Here is a 21820-nt window from a genome sequence, read left to right as displayed (position 1 = left end):
CCTGGTCTACCTCTCATCTCTCAATCCCAAGGGCTGAAACACCTGAGCATCGGACAGTTCGCAGAGAGAAAGCCTTGACACTGACCTGTATAAAAGAAAACAGAGGATGCCAACAGCCACGACATATCTGGCAGGGCCCCACCCAACATGGAGGAAAGCCTGTGGAAAGGGGCTGTCAGGCTGAATCTGATAGTAGGGCACCATGAGGGTGAGAGTCGCCGAGACACCAAAATACGCCAAAAAGCAGATGAAGACCGTGGTCACGATGCTGATGGGGATGGAGCGGTGAGGATTTGGGGCTTCTTCCCCTGCAGGGTGGGTGAACATCTCGGGTTAGGAAAACACTGATGGCGCAGCACAAAATCCACTCTCCTCTTGAAATTCAAAGCTTTACAAAATCTTCTATCAACCCCTATGCCTAAGGGCAGCCTAATCCCCTGATGGGACACACAATGGCCCTGTTACCTTTAGTGACAATGTCATCAAAACCCACAAACGAGTAGAAACATAGAGCTGCTCCGTGGAGAATTCCATCATAGTGGAAGGGCACAAACCCTCCAGAACCCAGAGGGCCCAAGCTACAGTGAGAGAAGAAGCAAGAAAGACCATGAGGGAGGTGTGTTCAGTCATCCCTACCGGACTTCACAGTTAATACCTCAAGCCCTGGGCTCCACGACCTTGTTATCCGGATCCACCAGCCCAGATCTCTTTAGATCCCGCCAGATTCCCAGCTCTGCACCAGCCCCCACAAGCATGACAAGGACCAGGAGCACCCTCCTGACCTATAGATGTCACCGGATTCAGACGTGTTCAATGTGTAGTCCTGTTCCGTGAGCTCCCAGTTGTGCAGGTCTCCCGTAATGAAGCCAGAGACGATGATGAAGCTGAGAACCAAAAGGTTGATGCCTGTGGATATTTTTCCAACCAGGACTGACTCACGAGCTCCCAGAACCAGTACTCCTGTGGGAAAGATGGAATGTGAGACATTCCGAGACAACCAAATCAAATCCATAGACACAGAAAGCAGACTAGTGGTTGCCAGAAGTTAGAGGGCTGTGAGATTGGACTGTGAGGAAAGCTGAACGCTGAAAAATTGATGATTTTGAACTATGGTGTTGGAGAAGACTCCTGAGAATCCCTTGGACTGCAAGGACATCCAACCAGTTCATCCTAAACGAGATCAATCCTGGGTGTTCATTGGAAGGACTGATGCTGAAGCTGAAACTCCAATACTTTGGCCACCTCATGTGAAGAGTTGACACATTGGACAAGACCCTGATGCTGGGAGGGATTGAGGGCGGGAGGAAAAGGGGACGACAGAGGATGAGATGGCTGGATGGCATCACCGACTCGATGGACATGAGTTTCAGTAAACTCTGGGAGTTGGTAATGGACAGGGAGGCCTGGTGTGCTGCGATTCATGGGGTTGCAAAGAGTCAGACACGACTGAGTGACTGAACTGAACTGAACTGAACTAGATTAAGATGGATGGACTGTCACTGCTCAGTGGGTACCGGGTTTCCTTTTGCTGTGATGAAAATGCCTGAAGCTAGAAGAAGGTGATCATTATACATCTTGAATGTCCTAAGTATCACTGAATTGCATACTTTAACATACTTTAACATGGTTAGTTTCTTACTGTGGCCATTATGATATAATATGGGCTCTGACCCTTTGAGACCCCATGGACTGTAACCTGCCAGGCTCCTCTGTCCATGGAATTTTCCAGGCACGATTACTAGAGTGAGTTGCCATTTCCTACTCCAGTCACATAATATACACATCTCTCAAATCATCATGATGTTCACCTTGAGTTGATATAATGTTGTATGTCAATTATATGTGAATAAGGCTAAGGAAAAATAATAAAATGGCTAATTTTATGCTATGCTAATTTCCTCCCAATTGAAAAAAGTCTCAGTACAGAGGAAGAAACTTGTCACTCTAAGTAAATGATTCTAAGCTGTGGGTGATTTGGGTCCCCAAGGGACATTTGGCAATGTCTGGAGACATCCCGATTGTCACAATTTGGGAGATATGAGTCACAGGTGTTTAGTGAATAAAGTTCAAAGAGGCTACACAACTGACAAAGAAAATCCTAAGAAAATCCTGCAGTGCATAGGACAGCCCCCAACACCAAAGGCTGTTTCAGCCTAGAAGGTCAGTAATGCCAAGCGTGGGAAACAACCATCTATGTCTTGACTTTCTGTCTATCACAGACCCTAGTTTGTAGTTCCCACAGTTCTGCCACCTCAAGCCTTTCCCATCCTAGTTCCCCCGATGCCCCATATCCCAGTCTTCCCATCCTAACTTGGATCCCTGTCTCACCTGTGAGCAACAGCACCAGGGACAGGGCGACAAAGTCCGGATACTTGGCCAGGTAGTAGGGCATATATGGAGAGAAAGTTCCCTCTAAGGCCTGAAAGATGTGGTTCCCAATCAGGCTGTCGAAGGCAACGCTCCAGGCCCTGGCCACACTGCCTGTGCCTGCAGCAGAACAAGAAGGAACGTTCATTGACAAATATAAATTGGACCCCCTACACACCAAGACCTCTTCATGGATCACAGCCTTGTCATGGTGATGGGCTAGCATAGGTCAATAAAACTATGAGTCATGCCATGCAGGACCACTCAAGACAGATGGGTCACGGTGAAGAGTTCTGACAAAACGTGGGCCACTGGAGAAGGAAGTGTCAACCCACTCCAGTTCATCTGTCCCAAGGACAGCATGAAAACACAAAAAGTTATAATGCCAGAAGAGGAGCCCCCCAGGTCAGAAGGTGTCCAACAAGGGAAAGATTGAAGGTAAAAGGAGAAGGGGGCCTCAGAGGATGAGATGGTTGGACAGCATCACTGACTCAGTGAACATGAGCTTAAGCAAACTCCAGAAGATAGTGGAGGACAGAGGAGCCTGGTGTGCCATAGCCCATGGGGTTGCAAAGACTCGGACATAATTTAGTGACCGAACAACAACAAATACATAAAGTCATGTATGTTGGAGAAAAAACACAAAATACCAAATCTCAAAGAGTTTCTTTTCATGGGGTGGGGAAAATAGACCCAGATAATTCTAAAATAGGTCAACTATTTAATGTTTGTGGGAGATCAAAGTTATGCAAGAAACGAGGGAAGTGGGAGCAAGTTGTCTGGGCGATGAGGATTAAAATTTTAGTTCAAATGCTAATGGAAACTCTGAAGGCAACCGCTAAGCAGAGACTTCAGTATAGTGAGGGGATGAGCCTGTGGGCCATGCCTCCCTCTCACCCACTCCCCATGGTTCCCTTTCCATCTGGGTTCTTGGTCCATCTCTTAAGGAAAGCAGGGGAGAGCTGAAAAGAATGAAGTTGTGGACTTTTCCTTACGTTATTCCCCTCCTCCCCTCACAGAGTGGATGACCAAGTTCTCATGCATGATCGAAGACCCAAATGCCTGCTCCTGGTCTCCCGAACTTCAGCCCCACACCTACCCCCGACCCATCTCCTCACCAACGACATAGGACAGCATGAGGTTCCAGGCAGTGATGAATGCCCACAATTCTCCCATGCTGATGTAGCTGTAGAGATATGCAGAACCAGTCCACGAGACCTGTGTCCCAAATTCGGCATAGCAGAGCCCAGACAATACAGAAGACAGGGCTGCCACCAAGAAGGAGATGAGGATCGCTGGTCCAGCAATGAACATGGCCACTTCTCCCACCAGGATGTATACGCCAGCCCCCAGGGTGCTGGCCACACCAAAGGCCACCAGCTTCAGGATGTTCAGAGGAGCCGAGGGACTCTCAGAATCCTCAGTGGGCTCCAGGGGCCGCCTGCGGACCAGCTTCTGACCGAACTGGTAGAGATTCTGACACCGCATCCTAGATGGAGTTGAGGAGCTGTGATCTGCTGAGGAAAGAAGACATAAAGCCATCAGCAAGGTCCACCCGCCCTTGGCCCTGGGAGTCCAATTCCACAGAGCAGTGCAGAGATGAGGGGCAGGTGGTAAAAGGACACTTGGGACAAGGTCTCCATCTCTGAGCTTTGGTTTCTTCAAACACAAAGAAATCTTTTAACATGTTTCAAAGTTACTGGAAAGGCTTTTGAAAGAGAAGTGAGGTGGAGAGGATTAGGTCTCCCCCAAAATGTGCCACTTGGAATATGGGTTGTTTGGTGTGTGTCTGTGCTCAGTCCTGTCTGACTCCTTGAGACCCTGTGGACTGCAGCCCGTGAGGCTCCCCTGTGATGGGATTCTCCAGGCAAGAATGCTGGAGTGTGTTGCCATGGTCTCTTCCAGGGGATCTTCCCGATCCATGGATCAAACCTGAGTCTCCTGTGTCTCCTGCAGGAGCAGGTGGACTCTACCACTGAGAATCTCTGGGAAATCCCTGGATTGTCTTGAGCTGAAGGCAATTAAGACCCGCAGACTCAGGAAACGCTTTCTGTGTGCCTCAATATATAGCCTTTAAAAAAAAAAAAAATTGTACGCCTGTGGCAACCGTATGTTGTCATATGATGGTTAGCAATTTCTCTTTTTACAAATACAGTGTCTTAATATTACAGAATCTGAAGCAGTAACGGAACCTGGAGCCTAGCAGGCTACAGTCAAGGAGATTACAAAGAGTCAGACAAGACTGAGTGACTAAGCAACAACAACAGGCGTGGGGGAAGCTTGGGTTTCCCCTGAGAGCTGGGAGTAGTTAGAAGGGGGTCATTTAGAATGCCAAGAGAGTTAACCTCAGTCCATTTTCCCACTTTGTGGCAACAAAGATCTAATTGTAAGATAGCACTATAATCTAGAGACCAAGTTTTAGGCCACTTTCCAACCCCCAACTTAAATAAAGGCTAGACATTGTTAAAGCAAACCTGAGTTTTCCTTTTCTTGGCCCATCCGGCTTTTTTTTTTTTTTTCCAATTATTTTTATTAGTTGGAGGCTAATTACTTCACAACATTGCAGTGGGTTTTGTCATACATTGACATCAATCAGCCATGGAGTTACATGTATTCCCCATCCCAATACCCCCTCCCACCTCCCTCTCCACCCGATTCCTCTGGGTCTTCCCAGTGCACCAGGCCTGAGCACTTGTCTCATGCATCCCACCTGGGCTGGTGATCTGTTTCACTATAGATAATATACATGTTGTTCTCTCGAAACATCCCACCCTCGCCTTCTCCCACAGAGTCCAAAAGTCTGTTCTGTACATCTGTGTCTCTTTTTCTGTTTTGCATATAGGGTTATCATTACCATCTTTCTAAATTCCATATATATGTGCTAGTATGCTGTAATGATCTTTATCTTTCTGGCTTTCTTCACTCTGTATAATGGGCTCCAGTTTCATCCATCTCATTAGAACTGATTCAAATGAATTCTTTTTAACTGCTGAGTAACAATCCATGGTGTATATGTACCACAGCTTCCTTATCCATTTGTCTGCTGATGGGCATCTAGGTTGCTTCCATGTCCTGGCCATTATAAACAGTGCTGTGATGAACATTGGGGTGCATATGTCTCTTTCAGCTCTGGTTTCCTCAGTGTGTATGCCCAGGAGTGGTATTGCTGGGTCATATGGCAATTCTATTTCCAGTTTTTTAAGAAATCTCCACACTGTTCTCCATAGTGGCTGTACTAGTTTGCATTCCCACCAACAGTGTAAGAGGGTTCCCTTTTCTCCACACCCTCTCCAGCATTTATTGCTTGTAGACTTTTGCATAGTAGCCATCCTGACTGGCGTGTAATGGTACCTCATTGTGGTTTTGATTTGCATTTCTCTGATAATGAGTGATGTTGAGCATCTTTTCATGTGTTTGTTAGCCATCTGTATGTCTTCTTGGGAGAAATGTCTGTTTAGTTCTTTGGCCCATTTTTTGATTGGGTCATTTATTTTTCTGGAATTGAGCTGCAGGAGCTGCTTGTATATTTTTGAGATTAATCCTTTGTCTGTTTCTTCATTTGCTATTATTTTCTCCCAATCTGAGGGCTGTCTTTTCACCTTACTTATAGTTTCCTTTGTTGTGCAAAAGCTTTTAAGTTTCATTAGGTCCCATTTGCTTATTTTTGCTTTTATTTCCAATATTCTGGGAGGTGGGTCATAGAGGATCCTGCTGTGATTTATGTTGGAGAGTGTTTTGCCTATGTTCTCCTCTAGGAGTTTTATAGTTTCTGGTCTGACATTTAGATCTTTAATGCATTTTGAGTTTATTTTTGTGTATGGTGTTAGAAAGTGTTCTAGTTTCATTCTTTTACAAGTCGTTGACCAGTTTTCCCAGCACCACTTGTTGAAGAGGTTGTCTTTTTTCCATTGTATATCCTTGCCTCCTTTGTCAAAGATAAGGGGTCCATAGGTTCGTGGATTTATCTTTGGGCTTTCTATTCTGTTCCACTGGTCTATATTTCTGTCTTTGTGCCAGTACCATACTGTCTTGATGACTGTGGCTTTGTAGTAGAGCCTGAAGTCAGGCAGGTTGATTCCTCCAGTTCCATTCTTCTTTCTCAAGATTACTTTGGCTGTTCGAGGTTTTTTGTATTTCCATACAAATTGTGAAATTATTTGTTCTAGTTCTGTGAAAAATACCATTGGTAGCTTGATAGGGATTGCATTGAATCTATAGATTGCTTTGGGTAGAATAGCCATTTTGACAATATTTATTCTTCCAATCCATGTTTCTCCATCTGTTTGTGTCCTGTTTGATTTCTTTCATCAGTGTTTTATAGTTTACCAAAAATTTAGAAAAGAGCTAACATCTATCTTACTCAAACTCTTCCAGAAAATTACAGAAGAAGGTAAACTTCCAAACTCATTCTATGAGGCCACCATCACCCTAATTCCAAAACCAGACAAAGATGCCACAAAAAAGGAAAACTACAGGCCAATATCACTGATGAACATAGATGCAAAAATCCTTAACAAAATTCTAGCAAACAGAATCCAACAACATATTTAAAAAATCATACAGCATGACCAAGTGGGCTTTATCCCAGGAATGCAAGGATTCTTTAATGTCTGCAAATCAATCAATGTAATACACTACATTAACAAATATAAAGATAAAATCCATATGATTATCTCAATAGATGCAGAGAAAGCCTTTGACAAAATTCAACACTCATTTATGATTAAAACTCTCCAGAAAGCAGGAATAGAAGGAACATACCTCAACATAATTAAAGCTATATATGACAAACCCACAGCAAGCATTACCCTCAATGGTGAAAAATTGAAAGCATTTCCCCTGAAATCAGGAACAAGACAAGGGTGCCCACTCTCACCACTACTATTCAACATAGTGTTGGAAGTTTTGGCCACAGCAATCAGAGCAGAAAAAGAAGTAAAAGGAATCCAGATAGGAAAAGAAGAAGTGAAACTCTCGCTGTTTGCAGATGACATGATCCTCTACATAGAAAACCCTAAAGACTCTACCAGAAAATTACTAGAGCTAATCAATGAATATAGTAAAGTTGCAGGATATAAAATTAACACACAGAAATCCCTTGCATTCCTATACACTAACAATGAAAAAACAGAGAAATTAAGGAAACAATACCATTCACCATTTCAACAAAAAGAATAAAATACTTAGGAGTACATCTACCTAAAGAAACAAAAGACCTATACATAGAAAACCATCTGTCTTTTGAAGGGCATCCTCCTGGGTTGAGCTTCCCTGGGGAATCCGAAAGTAAAGAATCCGCCTGCAGTGCAGGAGACTGGTATTCGATCCCTGGGTGGAGAAGATGCCCTGGAGAAGGAAACGGAAACCCACTCCAGTATCCTTGCCTGGAGAATCCCATGGACAGAGGAGCCTGGCAGGCTACAGTCCACAGGGTCAAAAAGAGTCGCACATGACTTAGCGACTAAACCACAGCTACAACAAAGTGGGAGCAATTTGCTGGCGGTGGTGGTAGGTGCTGAGCCTTGATTCCGGGCGTGGTTCTCCCAAAGTTGATGAGGAAGCTCTGCTTGGGTGACGGACAGGCTGGGGGTTGTCATTTAGGTAGAATGAGAGAAATGGGGAGAGGGGAAAGAAAAAGATAACTGGGGCTCCTTCATGGAGTGGACCTCGATTAACCGCTGCAGGTCTTGGAAAAAGAACAAAGCAGAGAATGAGAGCAAGTTCTCCTTCGAGAGAGAAAGTCAGAAGTCTCCAACCAGCAGTTTGGGGAGAGCTGCAGTTTACCTTAAAATCCTGGGTTTCAGCCCCAAATGATCTGGGCGGGAGAGAGAGACAGCCGTGAGCACTGGCTTAGTTCTCTGCCCGAGATTTGGGCTCGAATAGCCTGGATGAAAACCAAGACTCCTAGTTGCCAGTCCATTGGGGGCTAGAAACTAGAAACATGGTTCTCCTGGCTCTAGTTCCCAGTAAAAAGGAAAAAAAAAAAAAGCATTTCTCCAGTAGACAAAAACTAAAAATATAGTAAAAGTGCATCACTGGAGACACAGCACACTTGTGCAGGAGCACACAGAGGAAACAGTTTGTTTAGTTAAGACAGAAGCCAGGCAGAGTTCACACCCAAGAGGAAGGCTGTGGGCGTCCTCCCAAAGGAGGAGGAGCCCCGTAAAGAGACTGTTAAATCAGTTCTAATGAGATGGATGAAACTGGAGCCCATTATACAGAGTGAAGTAAGCCAAAAAGATAAACACCAATACAGTATACAATATATATACAATTTGCATATATATGGAATTTAGAAAGATGGTAGCGATAACCCTATATGCAAGACAAAAAAAGAGACAGAGATGTATGGAACAGACTTTTGGACTCTATGGGAGAAGGCGAGGGTGGGATGATCTGAAGAATAGCATTGAAACATGCATATTATCAACTGTGAAACAGATCACCAGTCCAGGTCTGATGCATGAGCCAAGTGCTCAGGGCTGGTGTACTGCGATGACCCAGAAGGATGGGATGGGGAGGGAGGTGGGAGGGGGAACACATGTAAATCCATGGATGATTCATATCAATGTGCGGCAAAAACCACTACAATATTGTCAAGTAATTAGCCTCCAACTAATAAAAATAAATGAATAAATAAATAAATAAATAAATAAAGAGACTGTTTAATCGTCTATACAGGGCAGTTCTTTCCATCTTTGTTTGCCTTTGGCTAATTACCTGACCTGCCCTAGGACCCTCCCTGACAGGTGTGTGCAGCTTTTTTCCTAGATGAATTCCAGCACACAGGCCTGTGAGGGCCTGGACATCACCCATTATGAGAGGGCACCCCCTCCTTTTTCTCCCTCAAGGAGACTCTCTGCACATGTGTGGTGCCCTAAAGATAGAAAATATGTGACCTCTTGATCTTTTACACACACAGGGTTTAACCCCTTTCCGTCTCTGCCATGATTGCTATAGTAACATGTCCACAGCAGGCAAAGTCTAGCTATTTACCCTGTTCCTGTCATTTGCATCTCCAAGTGCAAACAGAAGTCTAGTTGTAAATATATAGCCTAGACCTCACCTGCCTCATTCCTCAGGAAATGTAAACCGAAGGCTAGCTGTAGATGTAGTTCTTTCTTCTGTTCATCTATGCTTCATGTGTCTTCTTTGCAGGCTCCAGACAGAGAACCTAGGAGGATAGAGGACAAGATTATCTGCCCCAAGAGCAATAAAGGTTAAATGCTTCAACAATATGATGAGGGCTTCCCTGGAGGCTTAGACGTAAAGAATCTGCCTGCAGTGCAGGAGTTCCCAGTTCGATCTCTGGGTCAGGAAGGTCTCCTGGAGAAGGGAATTGCAACCCACACCAGTATTCTAACCCCATGGACAGAGGAGCCTGGCAGGCTCCTACTGTATAGCACAGGGAACTATAATCAATATCTTGTGATAAACTGTCATTGAAAAGAATATATCAATATATATGTATATCTGAGTCACTTTGCAGTACAGAAGAGATTATCTCAACGCTGTAAATCAACTATACTTCAATAAAATGAAAATAGGCGGCGCGGGTCGAAGGCGGGACACGAAGGCCCGGGCCGCGCCGCAGCTTCTCCCGGCGCAGGGAGCGGGCTCGGGCCGCGGTCCCACCTGGGGGTGCCCCCCACCCCAGGCCGCTTCAGAGGACGCGTGTCGGGCCGCTGTCGTCTCACCCATGTCATAGCCCCTCCCCCAGCCCGGGCTCCCCGACCTCTGGCTCCATTATCCCGCGGCCCACCCCTCGCGCCGGCCCGCGGCCCCGGCCAGCCCCTCTCACCCCTCCGTCTCCCTGGGCGGCGAGTGCTTCGGCGCCCCAGCAGAAGACACTTGTCAGCGCGTCCTCACCCTGTCATCTCCTCTTTCCGCCTAGCTCGGCCCCGGCCGAGGGACTCCGGCCGCTTGCAGCCCATTGTACGCGGGCCCAGCCCCGCGCTGACCGCCGTCTTGGCCCTGCCTACCCCCGCCCCGCACCTCGGCGGCGCGTCTCCCCTGGCAACGCGCGGCGCCCCGGGATGCAGCCCGCAGGCCGGGCAGCCGTCAGGGAGGCGGCAGGCCGTGACGTGCTGGCCGCCGACCTGCGCTTCAGCTTCTTCGCCTAGGCCCTGCGGAGCTACAAGCGCGACTCCGTCCTGCGGCCCTTCCCCGCGTCCTGTGCCCGCCACGACTGCAAGGACTTCAAGGCCCTGCTTGCAGATGCCAGCAAGTTACCTAACCTGAAAGAACTTCTCCAGTCTTCAGGAGAAAAAGACCCATGGGCCTGGGACCTGATGAGCTGGATTTTATCCTCAAAGGTCCTGACAATCCACAGTGCAGGGAAATCAGAGTTTGAAAAGATCCAAAAGCTGACTGGTACCCCTCACACGCCTGTCCCCGTGCCGGACTTCCTGTTTGAAGTCGAGTACTCCGACCCAGCCAACGCCAAATTTTATGAGACCAAAGGAGAACGCGACCTCATCTACGCCTTCCACGGGAGCCGCCTAGAAAACTTCCATTCCATCATCCACAATGGCCTGCACTGCCACCTGAACAAGATATCCTTGTTTGGGGAAGGGACCTACCTCACCAGTGACCTGAGCCTGGCCCTCATTTATAGCCCCCATGGCCACGGGTGGCAGCACAGTCTCCTTGGCCCCATCCTTAGCTGCGTGGCCATGTGCGAGGTCATTGACCATCCAGACGTCAAGTGCCAAACGAAGAAGAAGGATTCCAAGGAGACAGATCGCAGGAGAGCGAGAATCAAGCACAGTGAAGGGGGTGATGTCCCTCCAAAGTACTTTGTGGTCACCAATAACCAGCTCTTGCGTGTGAGGTACCTGCTGGTGTATTCACAGAAGCAGCCCAACAGGGCTTCCAGCCAGCTCTCCTGGGTCTCCAGCCATTGGTTTATGGTCATGATCACCCTGTATCTGCTGCTGCTGCTCACAGTGACTGTCATCAACTCCTCAGCTTTCCAACACTTTTGGAATCGTGCGAAGAGATAATCTTTCTGGGCCTGGTGTGGGGGCCACCTCGATCCCGTGCCTTATGATAACTCGTTCTGTACCTCCTGTGCCCCTCATCCAGCCAGGTCAAGCCTGGGGGCCACTTGGGGACCACAGAACAATTTTCATATGCCATAAATGTATCAATTGCCTTTGACGATGCTCTCCGCCACTCTTGTCGACGGAGGGCACTGGCCCCTCTTAGCTTTTGGGGGAGGTTTCCTGTCTGTTCCTTCCTAAACAGTCTGAGGGAGTTGGCTTTTTTGCCAGGGCCAAAGGAGAAAGTCCTGCTGCATTTGAAAACAACGTGTCCAGGCTGTCTGTGGGGTGTTTACAATTGCTTCTGGTGGACATCGGCCTTTCTCTAATGCCTTCTTGGAAGGCAGAAAATGTGTAGTGGGGACTATAAATCACTAGGCAGTTGCCTTGTTTTGACTTGAGACACCCAAGAGGAACAGTCCTGTTTCTCATAAAACTCGGTGGGATCATTTTGAATTCCATCAGCCTTTGTATGCGAGTGCAAAACACTCTTTACAGTTTTCTCACATCAACAAATAGTCCTCTGCTACAGCTGTAACGCCTCCACCCAACCGTGGATGAGAAAGGAAGCAGTCAGAGACCTGATAAAAACGATGAGCAACTCCAGTCGTCTTTTTCTAAAAATTAACAATTGCTGATTACAGCCTAAATGGAACCAAATGTTTGTTTTCTGATTTTTTTTTTAAAATAACTGTTTGACAATTTGTTTTTGTGAGCTAAAAGGCGAAATTTCTAAACCTAGAGCCCCATTTGGCCGGTGACCACAGCCTCTTTCCTGGCCGTGCTTTAGAGAAAAAGGATTTGAGCTGCAGGCCTGCCTCCTGCTCTCGTTCTCATGAAGCTGCCTTGATCGTGGCCCGTCAGCCGCAAGTGCCACACTGCAGGCCTTCTGGGGGTGGCCGGCCTTTGAAGCAGAGGCTGGCCTCAGTGTGCTGCAGGTGTGTGGGGGCCACGCCTCCCTCCCGGGGCCCGCAGGTCTCTGGGACTCGGCCTGAGCCGAGAGCTGCTCGGCTGCTCCGAGCCTCGGAGGAAGAGCCTCGGACTGCTCCGAGAGCACTGGTTCTACCCGCCCTACTCTCTGCCCCTCCTTCCCGCCAGGCCCAGCCGTCATGGAGCCCTGATCATGGGGGGAGATTTCTGTAAAGAAGATGGAAAGTCATTTTTCTATAATTTGTGAAGTTGTGAAAAGGCCACTATCATGGTTTCTACATTGAATATTGGAACATTTCAGAAATAATAAAGATATTTTTCTAATTAAAAAAAAAAAAAAGAAGAAAGAAAATAGCTCAAGTTGAAGCAGCCAATAAGTGAAAGTTTAAATTTTAAAAAATAAGACATCTAAAAAAAAAAATAAAAAAATAAAAAATAAGACACCTAAAATAGTCATTAGGGATTTAGTAGTAAGGAGCACTCCCCTCTTTCACAACAGGACATTTGGAATCCAGCCCACATATCTTATATTGAAAAAAATTCCACATTGGTTTTTAAAAAAATCTGACTTTTTAAACAACTGTAATATAATAGAAGAAAACATACAGAGTTTAAAATAATGTAAGGACAGAGACTTAAGCCATGAGAATGGCATGTCTGATATCATATTGTATAGAATTTTCTTGTTGTTTAGTCATTCAGTCATGTCTGACTCTTTTGTGGCCCCATGGACTGTAACCTGCCAGGTTCCTCTGTCCATGGGGTTTCCCAGGCAAGAATACTGGGTGTGGGTTGCCATTTCCTCCTTTAAGGGATCTTCCTATACCAGGGGTCAAACCCACGTCTCCTCCATTGGCAGGCAGATTCTTTACCACTGATCCACCTGGGATGCCCAATAGACAACCCCAACTGACAGGCACTCTCTTCTAGTTATGATTCATGAGAGAGTCACTCAGGTCCACCTCTGCTGCTTTCTCCCCACCCTCTCATCTTTCCAACATAATTTCCCATGTTTTTAATTCATCTCACGGTGACCGCAGTAACTGTCAGAGGTATGCTCACATTCCTCTTTTATTTCCTTTATCATCCAACACTTACCCTGTGTTTCCAAGTGAGTGTCCTGATCATCACCCTTTCCCTAACTTCCCTGCCCTCTGGCCTCTATCTCTGGAATACTAACACCTTTTCATTTTCATGTACATTTTATGTGTCTGAAATTATTACTCAATTCTATAACCATCACTGAGTTTGGGTGCTTTGTATTTACATTATATGTGAATATCTTAAATTGATGTTAAGTTCACTGTGACCTGTGATTCACAGTTGATAACCTGCCCCACCCCCGCCCCTGCCCCCAGCCCAGTCTTCAGCATATTAGTCCTCGCATCTGTGCCTCCTCCTCCTGCCTATTTTCTGTCTCAGATGGAAACACTTCTTCCTCTCACTCTCTCTCTGTTGCCTTCTGCCCCCTCCCCATTGCATCCTGTTTTTGACATGAATTCATCACTGTGCCTTGGACCAGTGGATTTCATTTGGAACCAATGGTTGCATTTGGAAACCAATCCAAATCCCTAAGCCAGGCTAGCCCTGACAGAATGGAAATTAAAACACAGGGGAGTTGAGAGAAAACCATGTGACCTGGGGAGGGGATGAAAAAATTCCCAGTCACAGTATCGGCAAAGATTCTTCCATTATGAGGGGACCCTCTCGGGAACACATACACACACACCATGCGTTTTCTCCATTATCTTGTAAAAGGAAGGAGTCTAGAAGTAAATGTAGTTTTTTTGTGTTTGTTAATATTCTTATTTTTTGGACTTTCCTGGTGGCACAGTGGATGAGAAATCACCAGCTAATGCAGGGCATATAGGTTTGATTCCTGGTCTGGGAAGATCCCACATGCCACGGAACAACTAAGCCTGTGCTCCACAATTACTGAGCCTGCGCTCCATAATAAGAGAAGCCACTGCAAGAAGCAAGCACACCAAAGCAAAGAGTAGACCCCTCACCACAACCAGAGAGAAAGCCCACGTGCAGAAATTAAAACCTAGTGTGGCCATTATTCAACAGTTTTTTAAAAATCAAATGTTTTGTAAAATTTGCCAGTTAAACTATCTTTTCTGTGTTGAGAGATTTCTTATCACTGATTTAACCTCCTTGTTTGTTATCCATATTATTTATTTTATCCTGATTTTGTCTTGATATGTTGGATGTTTCTAAAAATTTGGTCTGTTTCTTCTAGGTTACCCAATTTGTTGGCATATAGTTTTTCATAGTAGTTTCTTATAAGACTGTGTATATTTAAAGTACCATTTATAATATCTCCTCCTTTATGATTTTATTTATTTGAGTGTTCTACTTTTTAATTTTTTTAAAAAAAATATTTATTTTAATTGGAGGCTAATTACTTTACAGTATTGTAGTGGTTTCTGCCATACATTGACATGAATCAGCCATAGGGGTATTGCTTTGCAATGTTGTGTTAGTTTCTGCTATATAAAGAAGTGAATCAGCTTTGTTGTTGTTTAGTTGCTCAGTTGTGTCTGACTCTGTTCCGCCCCATGAACTGTAGCCCTCCAGGCTGTTCTGTCCATGGGATTCTCCAGGCAAAAATACTGGAGTGGGTTGTTATTTCCTACCCCAAGGAGTCTTCCCAACCCAGGGATCAAACTGGCATCTCCTGCATTGGCAGGTGGATCCTTTATTGCTGAGCCACATGGGAAGGAAGCCCAATGAATGCTCTATGTATTCATATGTCCCCTCCCTCTTGGGCCTCCCTCCCACCCCATCCCCCATCGCAACCCTCTAGGGTACCACAGAGCTACAAGTTGAGGTTCCTGTGCTCTGAGCAGGTTCCTATTAGCTATCTGTTTTGCACATGTAGTGTATACATGTCAATCCTAATCCCCCAGTTTGTTCAACCCTCTCCTTCCCTCACTGTATCCACTTGTCAGTGAGCTATCACCTCACAGCAGTCAGAATGGTCACTATTGGAAAATCTACAAACAATAGATGCTTGAGAGGATGTGGAGAGAAGGGAACTCTACTGCACTGTTGGTGGGAAAGTAAACTGACACAGCCACTATGGAGAACAGGATGGACATTCCTTAACAAACTAGGAATGAAACTACCATATGACCCGGCAATCCACTGCTGGGCATAAACCCTGAGAAACTCAAAGTCAAATCAAACCAAATCACAAAGATACATGTACCCGGATGTTCATTGCAGCCCTGTTTACAACAGGTGAGACATGGAAGCAACCTAGATGTCTACAGACAGATGAATGGGTAACGAAGATGTGGTACATATATGCAATGAAGTATTACTCAGCCATAAAAAGGAATGCATGTGAGTTACTTGTAGTGAGGTAAATAAACCTAGAGTCTGTTATACAGAGTGAAGAAGCTCAGAAAGAGAAAAACAGATATTGTATATCATACATATGCATGGAATCTAAAAAAACAGGACTGATGAACCTATTTGTAGGGAAGGACTGGAGATGCAAATGTAGAGAACAGACTGTGGACACAGGTGAGGGAGGAGAGGGTGGGACGAACTGAGAAAGTAGCACTGACATTTATACATGATTATGTGTGAAACAGATAGCTCGTGGGAAGCCACTGTATAACACGGGGAGCTCAGTCTGGAGCTCCGTGATGACCTAGAGGGATGGGGATATATATATATATAATTATGACTGAGCCTCCTTGTTGTAGGCAGAAACCAACACAACATTATAAAGCAATTATCCTCCAACTAAAAAAATTGTAAAAATTTAAAAAATAAAATATTATTAAATTTTGGGGGGAAAAAAAGGAAAAACAGATGGCCTCCCAAGTGCCTGGAGGGAGGGAGGACTAATCTTCGTTCTGAATCAGAAACGAGAGACTGTGTTTTCAATCCTTTGGGACGTAGAATGTCTCCCCGTTACACTGCTCTGCAGGGCTAGGCTGACTCAGTGAACATGAGTTAAGGTTAGGGGGCTTCTGTCCATGTTACTATAAGGTCCAAGTTGAGCATTATGGTTGAGGGTAAGCATTCAAAGAGTCAGGAAGCTATGATTAGGATCTTGGCCCCACGAACGCCTCTCTGCCCTTCATCAAGTCATATACTTCTCTGGACCTGTGTTTATTTCTTGGTCAAATGCTGCTGATGAACCTTTGAGCCATGTCATTAGGAACACAAAATGGTGCAGTTGCTATGGATAAAGTATGGTTGTTCCTCCAAAAAATCAAAACTGAAATTACCATCATGGTTGGGCAATACCACTTCTGAGCGTACACCCAAAAGAACTGAACGTGAGGTCACAGGAGACATTTGTACACCCATGTTTGTAGCAGCATTGTTCACAAGAGCTGAAAGATGAAAGCAACCCAAATGGCCATCCAAGAGAAATGGATGAACAGAAAGTGATCTGTGCCTACAGAGGAATATTATTCTGGAATAAAATGACAGGAAATTCCGACCCATGCTATAACAGGGACAATACCCTTGTGGACAAGAAACTTGAAGACAATATGTTAAATGATAAAAAGCCAGTCTCCAAAAGACAAATACTGTATGATTCCACTTCCATGAAGTACCTCATATAGTTAAATTTACAGAGACAGAAATAGAACGGTGGTTTACTAGGGCCTGGGTGAGAGGAAAAATAGGGCGTCATTGTTAAGTGAGAACCTGGTTTCAGTTTTACAAGACGAAAAGAGTTCTGCAAATTGGTGTCACAGCTAGTAAATTTACCAAAAATTGCTGAACGGTTCATTTAAAAATGGTGACGATGGCAAATTTATGTGTATTTTACCACAATTTAAAACAAAAATGATGCCAGTGATAAACAGAGGAGCCAGCTTCACAGAGCTGCTGAGTGTACAAAACTCCAAGGTAACTTAACACGAAACACCACTGAGTCGTCCTCAGCAGAATGCTCAGCTCCTAGAGGAGGCAACAGCAGACATGGAGGGCAGACAGGAGACAGGAGACTGAAGGCAGTGGTACCCGTATCACAAACTCTATGTGAGGGTCATCTGAGTGTTGAGTGAGCATCAGTCTAAAACCGGTCTAAGAGCCTTTGGACACAGATCCAATCTCTCCCAGCCCCTTCTCTTCTCACACAAACACAACAGCTCCCAGCTCTTTCTACTTTCATCTGGAAAACAGGTCTATCCACCCTCAGGCTGGAGCTGGGCTGAGCCCCCCCTACACTCGGGATTGCACAAGGCTCTTTGGGAGGATGTGAACTCAGCGCCCAGTCTCCTAAGGAAGAGGGTGATCCGAGACTTACTGGATCCTTGGAGCAGAGCCTGGAGCACTGGGGCAGTCAGGGAGGCTGAGGTTAAGTTACGCAGGGCAGGAGCTGATGTGTGTCCAAAAACCAAAGAGGGAAGTCCCTGAGCACAGAAGACAACCCTTAGCTCCTGGGTAGTTGGGGTGGGGAGGAGGCTGGGAGGACCGGAAGCTTATGCAAAGTTCCTCTCAGCTCTTAACACTTCTGTGGTTACCATCAAGGGATTTTCAAAGATGTTTTTAACTGGGGTCACATACAAATCACATCTCCCTCATTGCACAGTCGGTAGAGAACCTGCCTGCAATGCAGGAGACCAGGTTCGATTCCTGGGTTGGGAAGATCCACTGGAGAAGGGGTAGGCTACCTACTCCAGTATTCTCACCTGGAGAATCCCATACACAGAGGAGTTGGCAGGATAGAATCCATGGGATCGCAAGAGTCGGACATGACTTAGCGACTAAACCACCACCAATGTACAAATAACAGGAAATTGACCATTTTAACCATCTTTAAGTAATCAGTTCAGTTGTGTCATAACCAAAAACAGAGTCTGGCTGCTGGCTCCTCAAAAACCATTAAGGAGGCCGGGTTGGTGAAACGAAAGTTTGCTTTATTTTGGATGCCAGCAATTGGTGGTTGGGGGGGGGTATACTACTGTCAAAGGTCAACTCCCCTGCCCACCCCAACAAGCAGACAGTAACAGCTTTAATGGGTTTCTCTGGTAGCTCAACTGGTAAAGATTCCACCTGAAGTGCAGGAGATTCCACTTCGATTTCTGGGTCAGGTAGATCACCTGGAGAAGGAATAGGCTACCCACTCCAATATCCTTGGGTTTCCCTGGTGGTTCAAACAGTGAAGAATCTGCCTGGAATGCAGAAGCCCTGGGTTCAAACTCTAGGTTGGGAGAGTCCCTGGAGGAGGGCATGGCAATGCCCTCCAGTATTCTTGCCTGGAGAATCCCATGGACAGAGGAGCCTGGTGGGTTACAGTCCATGGGTTTGAAAAGAGTCAGAAATGACTGAGCACATCACAAAAGCTTTTATAGACTCAGAGAGGGGGATACATTCAGAAACAGCACAGTTCACTCTGACAGTCATCTTGAAAGTGGTCATCAGTGAGCTGACCAGCGTTGTCTTGATTTTTCTAGGTACAGTTAATCTTCAGTAACAACGTCAGCTTGTCCCCATTTCCTTGAGGCAAGTTCTCAGAATTGGGGCAGCTGTTGTCATGGCTGCACTCTGGTCATCCGTTAGTTAACTTCTTACAGCTGGTGGAAATGTCTGTCTCTACGTGCTCTCACAATATTGTCTGTAGCCCTTGAGAAGGAACTAAAGGTCCGTGACTATGCTTAGTCACCATATTATTATTATTATTTGTTCTCCTTTAACTGTTTTCCTTTGTTTCTGCATGCTCTCACTTCTTGGATTAAACTTATTCTTTGGCTAAGCTTTTACCACAGACAGAAGGCAGGTAGAGGACATGGAGGTCAATGACCTGCCCCATTTCCATGTTAAGTACATTCACATTTTGTGTAACCAAACTCCAGGATTCTTTTCCTCTGGCAAAACAGAAACTCTGTACACATTCAACAACAATTCCCCCTTTCTCCTTTCCCAGTTGCTGGTAATCACCATTCTACTTTCTCCCTATGAATCTGACCACTCTGACCACTTCAGTTCAGTGGAATCATCTAATATTTGTCCTCTCTTGTCAGCCTTATTTTATTTTGTATAATGTCCACTAGGTGTATCCATTTTGTAGCATGTATTATATTCTCTTCTTTTTAAATGCTGAATATACTCTGTTATTGGTACCTACCACATTGGCTTAAGCATTCTTTGGTCAATAGGCACTTGGGTTGCTTTCATGTCTTAATTACTGTGAATAATGGTGCTATGAACACGAGTGTACACATGTCTCTCCCCAAGTGTGGTTTCAACTCTTCTGGGTTTATCCTCAGAGGCAGAATTGCAGGATCATATGTGTCTAAGATATTTTATATTCTGTGATGGAGACAATGTTAACATACTGAGATATGGGGAAGTCAGTTTGGCTTATCTGTGGTGTAGCCAGAACTTTGTGTAAACAAAGATAGCCTGTCAGACCCTCAAAGCACATCTGCTTTACCCTTGAGGTAAAGAAAATCTGTTTTGAAATATTAAAAAAAGCAAGTGAAAAACAAAAAATAACACACAAAGGGATTCCCATAAGGATAACAGCTGATCATTTGATAGAAACTCTTCAGGCCAGAAGGGAATGGTAGGACATACTTAAAGTGATGAAAGAGAAAAACCTACAACCCAGATGATTGTACCCAGCAAGGATCTCATTCAAATATGAAGGACAAATCAAAAGCATTACAGACAAGCAAAAGCTGAGAGAATTCAGCTCCACCAAACCAGCTCTTCAACAATTGCTAAAGGATATTCTCTAGACAGGAAACATAGAAAGGGTGTATAAACTCGAACCCAAAACAACAAAGTAAATGGCAGTGGGATCATACTTATCAATAATTAATTTAAATGTAAATGTGTTGAATGCCCCCAACCAAAAACAAAGACTGGCTGGCTGGATACAAAAACAAGACCCCTATATATGCTGTCTACAAGAGACCCACCTCAAAACAAGGGACACATACAGACTTAAAGTGAAGGGCTGGAAAAAGATATTTCACATAAATGGAGACCAAAAGAAAGCAGGAGTCACAAAACTCATATCAGATAAAATAGACTCTGAAATAAAGGCCATGAAAAGAGACAAAGAAGGACACTATATAATAATCAAAGGGTCAATCCAAGAAGAAGATGTAACAATTATAAATATATATGCACCCAATATAGGAGCACCACAATATGTAATGCAAATGCTAACAAGTATGAAAGGGGAAATTAATAGTAACACAATAATAGTGGGAGACTTTAATATCCCACTGACACTTGTGGATAGATCAACTAAACAGAAAATTAACAAGGAAACACAAACTTTAAATGACACAATGGACCAGTTACCTAATTGATATCTATAGGACATTTCACACCAAAACAATAAATTTCACCCTTTTCTCAAGTGCACACAGAAACTTCTAGGGCATGGATCAGATCCTGGGCCATAAATCTAGCCTTGGTAAATTCAGAAAAATTGAAATCATTCCAAGCATCATTTCTGATCACAGTGTGGTGAGATTAGATGTCAACTACAGGGAAAATAACTTTTAAAAATACAAACATATGAAAGCTAAACAACACACTTCTGAATAACCAACAAATTACATAAAAAATTTTTAAAAAATCAAAATATGCATAGAAATGAATGAAAATGAAAACACAACACCCCAAACCTATGGGACTCAGTGATAAGGGGAAGGTTCATAGCAATACAAGCTTACCTCAAGAAACAAGAGAAAAGTCAAATAAATAACCCAGTTCTACACCTAAAGCAACTAAAAAAGGAAGAAACAAAGCACCCCAGGGTTAGTAGAAAGAAAGATATAAAAATTAGGGCAGAAATAAATGGGAAAGAAAAAAAAAGGAGATCATAGCCAAAATCAACAAAGCTAAAAACTGGTTCTTTGGGAAGATAAATAAAATAGACAAACCATTAGCCAGACTAATCAAGAAACAAAGGGAGAAGAATCAAATGAACAAAATTAGAAATGAAAATGGAGAAGTCACAACAGACAACACAGAAATACAAAGGATCAGAAGAGACTACTATCAGCAACTATATGCCAATAAAATGGACAACTTGGAAGAAATGGACAAATTCTTAGAAAAGTACAACTTTCCAAAACTGAACCAGGAAGAAATAGAAAATCTTACCAGACCCATCACAAGCACAGAAATCAAAACTGTAATGAGAAATCTTCCAGCAAACAAAAGCCCAGGACCAGACCGCTTCACAGCTGAATTCTATGAAAAATTTAAAGAAGAGATAACAACTATCCTACTCAAACTCTTCCAGAAAATTGCAGACTTCCAAACTCATTCTATGAGGCCACCATCACCTTAACAGCAAAACCAGACAAAGATGCCACAAAAAAAGAAAACCACAGGCCAATATCACTGATGAACATAGATGCAAAAATCCTTAACAAAATTCTAGCAAACAGAATCCAACAACATATTAAAAAGATCATACATCATGACCAAGTGGTCTTAGTCCCAGGGATGCAAGGAAACTTTAATATCCACAA

The 21820-nt window shown here is 44.5% G+C and overlaps 2 protein-coding genes across 11 annotated transcripts in view; one reads left to right on the top strand and one right to left on the bottom strand.

Moving 5' to 3' along the window:
• The window catches only part of LOC122692491 (cationic amino acid transporter 3-like), a 28212-nt gene extending 10430 nt beyond the window's left edge, over positions 1-17782 (bottom strand). For 6 of the 10 annotated variants that reach the window (XM_043900085.1, XM_043900089.1, XM_043900090.1 and 3 more), the window contains exons 1-7: positions 17626-17755; positions 9434-9541; positions 3486-3884; positions 2329-2487; positions 783-960; positions 466-578; positions 86-308 (exon numbers count right to left, since the gene is read on the bottom strand). In XM_043900085.1, the coding sequence (XP_043756020.1) occupies positions 86-308; positions 466-578; positions 783-960; positions 2329-2487; positions 3486-3855 (1043 nt within the window). In that variant the 5' untranslated portion in view covers positions 3856-3884; positions 9434-9541; positions 17626-17755. Of the gene's footprint in view, positions 1-85; positions 309-465; positions 579-782; positions 961-2328; positions 2488-3485; positions 3885-8151; positions 8373-9433; positions 9542-17625 lie in introns of those variants that run through there. The other 4 variants (XM_043900086.1, XM_043900087.1, XM_043900088.1 and 1 more) reach the window with 4 other exon arrangements.
• LOC122692512 (protein mono-ADP-ribosyltransferase PARP16-like) lies at positions 10404-11929 on the top strand. The gene is given in 1 exon segment (XM_043900131.1): positions 10404-11929. A coding segment is annotated over 1 exon segment (969 nt). The 3' UTR covers positions 11373-11929.
• Positions 17783-21820: the final 4038 nt, after the last annotated feature.

Source organism: Cervus elaphus, chromosome 4 (genome assembly GCF_910594005.1).
Source record: "Cervus elaphus chromosome 4, mCerEla1.1, whole genome shotgun sequence".
Taxonomy (NCBI): domain Eukaryota; kingdom Metazoa; phylum Chordata; class Mammalia; order Artiodactyla; family Cervidae; genus Cervus; species Cervus elaphus.
This window is presented reverse-complemented; position numbering and strand designations above follow the sequence as displayed.